Source organism: Propithecus coquereli, unplaced genomic scaffold (genome assembly GCF_000956105.1).
Source record: "Propithecus coquereli isolate 6110/MARCELLA unplaced genomic scaffold, Pcoq_1.0 Scaffold36, whole genome shotgun sequence".
Taxonomy (NCBI): Eukaryota; Metazoa; Chordata; class Mammalia; order Primates; family Indriidae; genus Propithecus; species Propithecus coquereli.
In genome coordinates this window covers 2,553,623-2,564,208 of record NW_012149285.1, presented here as the reverse complement: position 1 = coordinate 2,564,208, position 10,586 = coordinate 2,553,623, and the positions used below count along the sequence as shown (strand labels likewise).

Below are 10,586 nucleotides of genomic sequence, written 5' to 3'. Positions count from 1 at the left end.
TTGAAGAGAAGTGAGGAGGGGGATGTCCACGGGCTGGTATGGTGCTACGGCTGTCAGGCAGCCAGGGTCCACGTTGTTTTGTCATCTCAGTACATGCCTGCAGATTGTCACACTGCAGCCGCAGGAAGAAGGAGGGGCAAGGAAGGGCATCCCCCCTCCCCTAGGGATTTCGCCCAGGAATTACACAAATGACTTCCACTTACCTGCCATTGCTAACACTTACTCACAAGGCCACACCGGTTATCAGGAAAGCTGAGAAATGTCATTCCAGGTGGCTGTGTGCCCTGCTTGAAACCGAAGGTAACGGATCTTGGCAGCCAGCTGGCAGCCGTTCTGCCACAGTGGCCCGACGAGACTGAAGGGCAGGACTTAGTCCTCGAGAGAACCTCTCCTTCCCTCTCTGCTGGACGTGAGCAGGAACACCAGTAATCCCAGTTGCTACTATCTTTAAGTGAGAGAGAAATAAACTTTTATTTTTTTGACACAGGCTTAAAAGGAAACTGGTCCTGGGGGCAGCAGAGCGCAAAGAAGAACCCAAGCACCTGGGGACACGGTTGAGCCACCGAAGCCACCAACCGCAAAACCTGCTCCACCTCTCCCGGGCCTGTTACGCGAGACAGAAGACGTTTGGTTATTGTTCAAGCCACTTTCGTTCGGAGTTTCTTTTCCTTGTAGCTGAAAGCGTTTTCATTGAGACCCCTGTAGGCTTCCCAAACACTCAGTCTTTCTTAGTAACCTCTGCTTTCCTTTCACTGCACTTGTTACAAGTGTGAATCGTTCATTTGTGACTTGTTTGGAGTCTCTGCCCCACTGGACAGTAAGCCATGGGCTTTGGGACAATGTGCCAAAATGTGTGAGAAGCACAGCACCCTCAACAAGACTGAGTTTATCAATAGGACTTAGGATAAAAAAGTACTCCCCCTTCCCTACAGAATAGAATGGGGTTAAGACTCCCTAGGTTCTGGAGGAATCCTTGAGACATTCTGAATATGAAAATTTATGAAATGGGAGATAGTCCTTGTGTCCGGGGTCCCCAAGACTAACTCACTGGAAGGACTCCCAGGATTCAGTATGTAGTCATGCTCACACTTACGTTTATTACAGCTAAAGGATATAAAACTAAATCAGAAAAGGAAATGGTGCAGGGGGAGAAATTTGGAGGAGACCAGATACAAGTTCCAAGAGGTTTTTTCCCAGTGGAGCCACACAGGACATGCTTAATTCCTCCAGCAATGGATTTGTGACAACATGTGTGAAGTTGTTTTCAACCAGGGAAGCTCATTAGAGACTCAGTGCTCAAGGATTTTTTTTTTGAGGCGTGGTCACGTAGGCACCCTCTGCCCAGCATATACCAAAATTCCAGATTCAAAGAAGGAAGGCGGGTGCTTGGCATAAACACATGGCTTCTACAGCTTAGGCCCAGTGAGCCACTCTCATCATCTGGGGAAGGTTTCGCCTCAGTGCAGGGAACTGTTTACAGTCAAATCCCCAGATGCTGGCCAAAGGCCAACCTTGCAAGCAGATCTTTCTAAGAATAGAAGCCTCAGGCCTGTTATCTTAACTCTTTTCCACACAGCTCCCATAATCATTTCCCCCTTTTATTTCCTGTCCAGATGTAGCTGGCATTGTTTGCCAGTGGGTATCCAGAAACTTTCTATAATACAGGGAATTCAAATAAGTAAAAGAAGGTAATTAACCTCACCCGGTAAGACCTGAATTTCTGCATCTTATTCTAGAGCTTCGGTTGTCTGAATGTATTATAACTAGGGGCTGCCCCAACTCCCAGTAGCACATATGTTCCTAAAGCTAGCCTTGATGTTGATAGCTCTTTTGTAGGCCCATTAACCTCAACTGGGACTAGTTTTCTTGGTACGTGTATGCAATGACACATATTAGAAACTGGATTCTCCAGTGACCAGATGTCCACCATGGCATATTAGAGATATAGTTTCAACAGTGAGTTTCTGAGTGAGTCAGAAGACGCCAGGAAGAGAGAAAAGTTGATTTGGCTTTTCAACTAAAAGAATGCTACAGGCTTCACCAGGAGCCAGGCAAACCCTCTCACTTTCCCTGAAAAGGATAGTTGTCCAGATAATATGAACAGTGAAGCTGAATATTAATTGCCTAAGCTATCCAAAGAATCCCAATAATTTTTGGATGTCTTTGATTGTCTCAAGAATCTTCTTGTCCATTTTCCTTGGGAGAGTGAGGTATAGATTCTCAGAAACCAGCGGTGTCTGGTATAATTCCTGATACCTCACCTAAGGATGCTTAAGAAACTATTCTGACATGTGCATGTGGGCAGGCAGCTGTGAACACATGAGCTAACTTCTCAAGCAAGCTCATGGTCCAGGGCACACACAGGTGGGCCAGAGACAGCGGCTCAAATGATTAGGTTCAAAAAGCAAATCTAAGAAAGGAGGGCGGAGATGGGAATGAAGAATCAGAGCACAAAGCCAAGGTTCAAGAGGGCGACAGTGATGAGAGGACAAAATATGGAAGACAAGCTGTTTGGAGAAATACTAGATGGAGGTCTGTGGCTGACAATGGCTTTTATAAGCTTCCCAAAGTTTACTGTGTGAATAAATTAGCTTCATTTGAAGGGCTCAGGGCCAAGTAGGCAACATTGATGTAAGAAAAAAGGATAATAAATGAATGGAATGTACTATAACAAAAACTAAAATATATTCTTAAGTTTCTTATGTGCTATAGTAATCAGTCTTGAAAAAACTTTCAATAGAAATAAAATGACCTGAAAGCAACAGGTTTTTAAACTACTACAACAAGCCTGAGCTATCATCTATCCTTAGAAAGATCTGCAAGATCTTTCAAGATCTTGCAAGATTGGCTCTTGGCTGGCATCTGTGAACTTGGCTGGTAAACAGTTACCTGCACTGATAGAAAACTTGCCCTAAGCGATAAGAGTGGCTCATTACGACTAAACTGCAGAAACAATGTGATTTATGCCAAACACCTGCTTTTATCCTGGGAGTCTGGAATTTTTGGTATGTGCTAGGCAAAAAATGGTTTTCCTTTTGCTTAACTGTTTTTTTTTTTCTGTTTTTTGTTTTTCTTTTCAAAGAGATTCACAAACAGAAGACTCCTGGAATTATCACATTGGCATAATCCATTTACCAATCTTGAGTGATTATGGGTCTTTTTAAAATAATTAACCAAACAAATTTCAGCAAAACAACAGTAACAAAAACCTACTGCAATAATCTCTCACCTGGTCTACCACTTGGTAGTCTCATCCTAACTAAGAAACCACCTATCTATTTAGAGAGTACATGGTCATTCCACCCAACTGATCTAAAATCCTCAAGGGTTCCTTATTGTGTCCTGAATAATATTCAAACTCATTAGCCTGGCATTCAAGCCTTTTAAAATTTGTCCTTGGCCTACGTATCCAATTTAGCTTTACACTTTACTTTTTTACCAATTTACACTTTAAATGTTTGTTACTTGTGCATGACATGTATTCTTTCCACGGAAATTTCTTTAAAAATATCACGGTCTCTGAATGCAAGGTATCTCAATCTCAATTCCTTAAGAATTTTTTTGAGTATCTGCTATGTCAAGGTTCAGTGTCCTGGGCACTGAAAGACAAAAAAAAAATGTGTAAGACATGATCCTGAGTCTCCGTGATAGACAGTATAATTTATGGTCCCTTTCTCAAACCATTTGAGTCCCTAATGTGCCAGATCTATACCTTGCTCCATTGCAGGAACTTCTTTAGGTAGCTTGGTGCTTTGTGAACTCTTTAGATATTCCTAGCAACAACATATTTGATTAGAATGCTTATCTCTTTATGTTTATCCCCCTTTTTAAACAGCTTAACTGTCCATGTTCACACAGCTTTCAAAGTATTTCCTCATAAAATGATTTATTCCTCTTCCCTCTTCTTAGCTGGATGGTACCAAAGAATAATTATTTACAAATAAGAAGATCGAAACTTGACCTTTAATGTAGGTTCTTGCTGTCCTTCAGAAATACAGTCAGGCATGTCCTCCTCACTATAAATTGACCACTATTTATTCAAGTGCTGGCAAAGCAAGCCAATCGCCCCCCTCATCATGGCCACTAGATTCTGCGTAGAAGTTATCAGAGTACAAGATATTTAGTTTGAAAGTCCTAAATTTTAATTTGAGGTCTGTAGTATTATTTTAGATAAATAACAACCTCAATCTCCTTCTTTGCAATTTTGGTGTTTGACTAACTAGAATTTGCATCAAAAAGCATTAAGTGCAAAAGCAGAATACTTTATAATGCTAAAGACTGCCATTCATAATGAAGAGGTAACCATTACTAATACCTGCTTGACAAATAATATAACAAGTTTTATAAAGCAGAAACTACAAGAGATGCGAGGAGAAACACAAGAATATGTTAACATTGGAGACTTGAACACATCTCTCTCAATCTAAGAAAATCAAGATAACAAAAAATTACTCAGGATATAAAAGACATAAAATAATCAATAAGGCAGATCTCATAGATACATAACAAATTATGTACACTAACAGAAAATACAAGATCTTTCAAATGCATATTGAACATTCACAAAAGTGAAATTTTAGGTTGCAAAGAAGACTTCAATAATCCAAAGAATAGAAATACAAGAATGGAAAAACAAGCAACACATGTACTCATCATTAAATTGGAAATAATTGATCAACATCTATGTGCACATATGGAAATAACATTCATCGGAAATCAAGCAGGTTGGGGGGGAGGAAGGGATGGGTAAAATTACACCTAATGGGTACAGTGAACACTATCTGGGGGATGGGCACAGTGCAAAACCAATTTATGTAATCAAATCATTTGTACCCCTGTAATATTCTGAAATTTAAAAAAAAATAGAAATATACAAACAACATTCTCTGAATATATAAAATAAAATCAATCAAAAGGAAAAAAGATCCTTCCTCCTGGAAATTCACATATACACACACACACACACACAATTAAACAACTCTTCAAAGGAGAAATACAAAATTTAAATATAACATATGAGAAATTTTAGGCTATAGGATAAAGTTTAGGATTTATCATAACAATAAAACTGAAAATATATCAATTAAATATCTAATTCCCAAAGCTAATAAACCAAGAAAAAGTAGAATAAAAAAATTGATAATGTGAAAAACAGAAATTAATGAATTATTAATAGAAAACGAAGAACAGTAGACTTAGTAAATAGAAACGTCAGTCCTTTAAAAAAATCAACAAAGAAAAAAACACCAATTAAAATAATAAATGAAAGCTGGGGGGGGGCGGTGGCTCATGCCTGTAATCACAGCACTTTGGGAGGTCTAGGTGGGAGGATTGCTTGAGGCCAGGAGTCAGAGGTTACAGTGAATTATGATTGCACCACTGCCCTCCAGTCTGGGCAACAGAGTGAGACCTTGTCTCTAAAGAAGCATCATCATAATAAATGAAAAAGGTAGAAAGCACAAATATACACAATTAGAATTAACAATTAATCATCATCAAAATAGAAGAATATAACATCTCATGGGAATGTCTACCAAATTTTTAAGGAGCAGATAATCCAAATGCTACTTAAAATATCCCAGTGCATAGAAAACTAAAGAAAACTTACAAATTTATTTTCTAATTTGAATATCAATTTCACTGTGAATATTGATGACAAAAATAAAAAAAATTAGCAATATGCCCAAGAGTGTTTTAAAAAGTAATTCACCATGACCATATGGAGTTTATTCTAGGAGTGCCTCATGGTTTGATATTATGAAATCTATTCATATAACCCATCATATTAGTAGAGGAGAAAAATGATATGATCATCTCCAAAGATATGGAAAATGCATTTGAAAATAATTCGGCACTTGTTCATGTTTTTAAAAACCTCCCAATAAAATAGGAATAAGAAATAAGGAAATAAATATTTCCTTAATAACAATATACAATATATAATGATATTATTAATGTATGTACGCACATACATCCATCTCAAAGCCAACAACCTACTTTTTGGAGAAATGAAATGTTCTGTTCCAATCAGGAGCAAGGCAAAGATATCAATTGTCTCCATTATTGAGCATTATGTTGGAAATGTCAGTTGCTGAAATGAACAATTAGAAATATAATAACTGGAAAGGAAAAGGCAAAATGGTATCTAATGTAGATGATATAATTAAATATCTAGAAAATCCATAGAAACAATTGGAAATATACAACAGATTGAGAGAATTCCTTATCCCATCCATATCTGTTCATTTTGCGGATTTTATGTGTTTTTGGCACTCCTAACTATCAAGTTCAAAACCATGGTGTCATAATATTAATTTCATTTATGCTTTCACAGTCTACTTTCACTCTATATTCTGCAGTTGCTAAGTCACATAGATTTTGTCGTTGACATATCACTCCTACAGGTCTTTTTTTCTGTCCCACTGTCATCATATTCAGCCCAACCCTCCACATAGAACAAATAAATGGCTGCCTGTTTAGTGATGCTAATCTTGTTTAACATGCAATTTCCTTGATATAAAGTCCTAACTTCTTGACCTGGTTTTCTACAACAATAATTTACCTTTCCAGGCTTATTTTTGCCTAATCCTTTACACATACATCCTTTGTCTGGACCGGACTACTGGCTCTCTCTTAGATATACCCAGACTTGCAGTTCCAGATCTTTGGGAAATTGTTCCTGGACATCACCATATAAGCATCATTTCTCTAAGGCATTCTGTACTAAGAGTAATAACTAATGTGTATTGTTTAGGCACTGAGCAAAATATTTTGCACACATTATGCAAAATCACGTCACCACAGATGTGATTTCTTCCTCTTTTGCTCTGTAACTTCCCTTAGTATTTATATGTTGTATATTTCATATTTCTGTGTTTTTATTTTATTAACTACTCGATTATAAACTTCATGAGTGTAGAAAGTGATTAGTACACATCTCTGTTTCACTTGCAGCACAGTAGCATTCAGTAAATATTTGCTTTATTGAATAAACTGTGGCTGCCTGGAAGATAAAAACTAAGATTTTAAACTCAACTACTAATTTCTCCTTAGCCTATAGTTTATCCATTTTTCATTACTTGGCTCTATGCCATGTGAGCAGGGACTTTGCCTTATTATCGCTGTATTCTCAAGGCTTAGAACTATTCCTGGCACATGAGGCACTTAGTAATAATCCTATCCGTATGGCTGTATGAAAATTAATAAAATGGTAATGAATAATGCAAAGAAGAAAAGGCTCAACCATAGACAATATAAGCCGCATCAGGGTCAGATCTTCATTGTCTTCTGTTTTGCACCTACCATATTCTAGGACAGGTATTCTTAACTTCTTACGGGTGCAAAACTTTAAAGAAAATAATTTCAGTGGACCTTCTGAATCCCATTTTTATAATTACAAAAGCCCTTAGCTGTGAAAGGAACAAAGGTGTTGGCAGTTAGTCAGGGACTGTCATGGGCTGAACCCTAAAGCCCTTAAGGGTAATGGAAATGTGATCAATTAGGTGCATTATTTATTGATGTTATTGTTAACTTTAAATTCTCACACATTGTGCTGTTACAGCAATTCCACAGCCATTATGTCCTTTCATCCTAAGAACCTAGGGAGGTTATTCTTTTAGTTATCGGAAAAACATCATGTTAAAATGCAAATATTTAGAATTGGTAGCATCAATCGTTATCCTCTAAAACAGCAAAGCATTAGTAAGAATCGGACTGAAGTTTGAAGTGGAAGCAAAGGGTGAAATGTCGGTGCACTTGACTACTTCTAGGGACCTGGGCGGCCTCATTTCCTCCCTTTCCCCAGATCCTCAAAAGCAGCCGAAGTCCTAACTTTGACTAGGGTTTGACAAAGGAAGAGAGGACAAGGCGTTTGTAAAGTGCTGCTTCCAAACACGACGTTTCAGGATAGAATCCAAAACACCTTGCCTTGTTGCTGGTTTCAATTAAAAATCAAGGGCACATAAGCCATCAAGAAGCTGCAGTCCCAGACCTCTTGACCAAAGAACACAGAAAGGAGGGGAAAGGACCTGTGCCCTCACATCTGAACCATAGGGGTTAGAGGAGGGGAAGCGAGAAGGGGAAGAGGCGGGTCTTCCGTGACAGACCCCGCCCCTCCCTCGCTCGTCGCCGATTGGCGGCAGCGTCGGGCCCTGAGGGAGGGGCGGGCCCGCGCGCGGCTCAGTAGCTCTCTTTCGGCGCGGTTCCGCCCGCCCGGTGGGTGTGTCCTGGCAGGCGGGTGCGCGCGCGCTCGCTTCATGGGACCGGAAGGGGGGCGGGACCGCGGCGGCGCGCGCTCCCGGAACGCGCGCACCGCAGGCGGCGCGGATCGTAGGGAGTCTGTCCGCCGCCCGAACCCGAGCCTGGGTGTCCGTGCGTGTGGAGACGGGGCTGGTGGAAGACGGTCGCGATGAACACGGTTCTGTCGCGGGCGAACTCGCTGTTCGCCTTCTCGCTGAGCGTGATGGCGGCGCTCACCTTCGGCTGCTTCATCACCACCGCCTTCAAAGACAGGAGCGTCCCGGTGCGGCTGCACGTCTCGCGGATCATGCTGTGAGTGCGGCCGAGGCCCGGCCAGCGGGGCAGGGCGCCGGGACCGGGCCGGGCGGGGGCCGGAGCCGGGCCGCAGCGCCGGAGCCGCGGGCAGGGGGCGTCCGCGCCGCCCGGGGTCCCCCTCCTGAGCGGCCAGTCGCCCCCGGGGACAGCCGTCGGGGTGGACCTCGCGGGCTGTTCCGGACTCTCATCCCCCGCCGTAAATTCCCGGGCTTGCTCTTAAATTTTAATTTCGAGTGTTCCTCAGGTCAGTGCCTCCGCTTCCTTCCTGTTCCTCACTTCCCTCCACCCGCCTGGCCAATGAGGGAGCAACACAACAGCAGAGCCGCGCCGCCGCTCGCGGGCCCGGGCGTCCGGGGGCCGGGTGGGGGTCCCCGCCTCTGGCTCGGTGGGCGCTGGCGGGCTTGCTCCGCGGCCCTGCTGTGCTCGGGGCTAACGAGCCAATCGCTTTTGTGCCATTTATAACAGAGTTTGTCCTGTTTGACATTCCCTTTACAGTTTTTGTCTTTCCACCTTCAGAAGGCGGTAAATAGTTGCAGCTGCTTTGAAGTTGGCAAGAGATGTTAGGATGCACTGAAAGAATTAAGCATCTTTGCCTTCCGATGCAGGACACAGCGGGGTTTTCTGTTGTTGGGTGGTTTTTGTTTTTTTTTCTTTAAGAGCCAAGCGTTCGAATAAATCTGTGAAAACGCCAAAAATAGAATTTCGGAATGACAGTACCATTTTCGCTATTGCCTATTTTGCCCTTGATTTTATTTTCTGGCACTTTTGTCTTTGGTACGTCACATTTCTTCTTTCTGGTTCTCATACCCTTCTGCTCTATTCCATTTTCCAACAAGTTCTTCAACCTTAGTTTATTTCTTTGTCAGAATCACCAACAAGCCAGTCATCAAATGGCGAGAGCCCCTCCTCTTTTTTTTTTGTTCTTTTTCCCATATTGATGTTTGTTAGCTACTGTTCGGGGTTCACACAGACATGGGCGGAAATCAGCACTGGCACTGTCAGCTCGGTGAGGGTTAGAAGAGGTAGGCGCATGTTAGGCACTGAGCAGATGTTAGCTATTGTCTTGACAGAGCAAGTTTCTTACCATTCTGGGCCTTAATTTCCTTCTGTTTAAGATGGAAACTGGTAGGCTTGTTGTGAGAATTATTTGAAATCATTGTGAAAAATACATAATGAATTTGACACTTAGTAAGGAATAAATAGCTGTTTACAGGAGTCCCCCTGTTGGGGGGGACACATTCCAAGACCCCCAGTGAATGTCTGCCATCGCAGATAGCACCCAACTCTCTATATACGGTTTTTTCCAATACTGTACATATATACCTATGATAAAGTTTATAAATTAGGCACAGTAAGAGATGAACAGCAATAACATAATAAAGTAGAGTGATTTTAACAATATATTATAATAAAAGTTAAGTGAGTGTGGTCTCCCTCTCTCTCAAGATATCTTATTGTACTGTACTCACCTATTTTTGCACTAGGTTCATCTCGAATAACTGAATCTGGAAAGTGACTGAAACCTCAGATAACAGGACTGCTGTATCTTATTATTACATACTACCTTGCAAGTCACATGTAACTTTCTTCTGCCCACTCTGCAAGATTACTATACACCAAGTATTTACAGTTCCTTTTAGCAGTTTTAATCTCCCCCTAGATTTTGTTAAGAGATTCTCTTAAGGTATATGAAAATAGCTAAATACCTAATTTATATTGGATTAGAATGTTTATCCTGTTTTCATACTTGCAGGTTTCTTTGATTTTTACTTGTTTCTTTGTGGGATTGCTGTTTCACCTGTGCACATAAGATTCTGTTTTTCACTTTAAGGAATTATGTGAATTTTGTATGTTATGTTTAAAGGATGGTAAAACTTTTATCTTTACTTCTAGAAAAAATGTAGAAGACTTCACTGGACCTAGAGAAAGAAGTGATCTGGGATTCATTACATTTGATATAACTGCGGATATCCTTTAAGAAAAGATTTCTTTGCTTTTTCTGTAGTTTTATAATGAGATACATGTTGTTTGGT

General features: G+C 41.0%; 1 protein-coding gene across 1 annotated transcript; it reads left to right on the top strand.

Moving 5' to 3' along the window:
* Positions 1-8,298: 8,298 nt before the first annotated feature.
* SPCS3 (signal peptidase complex subunit 3 homolog (S. cerevisiae)) lies at positions 8,299-10,540 on the top strand. The gene is made up of 2 exons (XM_012651655.1): positions 8,299-8,550; positions 10,447-10,540. The coding sequence occupies exons 1-2, from the start codon at positions 8,408-8,410 to the stop codon at positions 10,529-10,531; spliced, it is 228 nt and encodes a 75-aa protein (XP_012507109.1). The 5' UTR covers positions 8,299-8,407; the 3' UTR covers positions 10,532-10,540.
* The last annotated feature ends 46 nt before the right edge of the window (positions 10,541-10,586 follow it).

Coding starts and splice junctions, on each gene's coding strand:
- SPCS3 (XM_012651655.1), top strand. CDS start 8,408: ATGAACACGGTTCTGTCGCGGGCGAACTCGCTGTTCGCCTTCTCGCTG. Junction 8,551..10,446: donor CACGTCTCGCGGATCATGCT/GTGAGTGCGGCC, acceptor CTTTACTTCTAG/AAAAAATGTAGAAGACTTCA.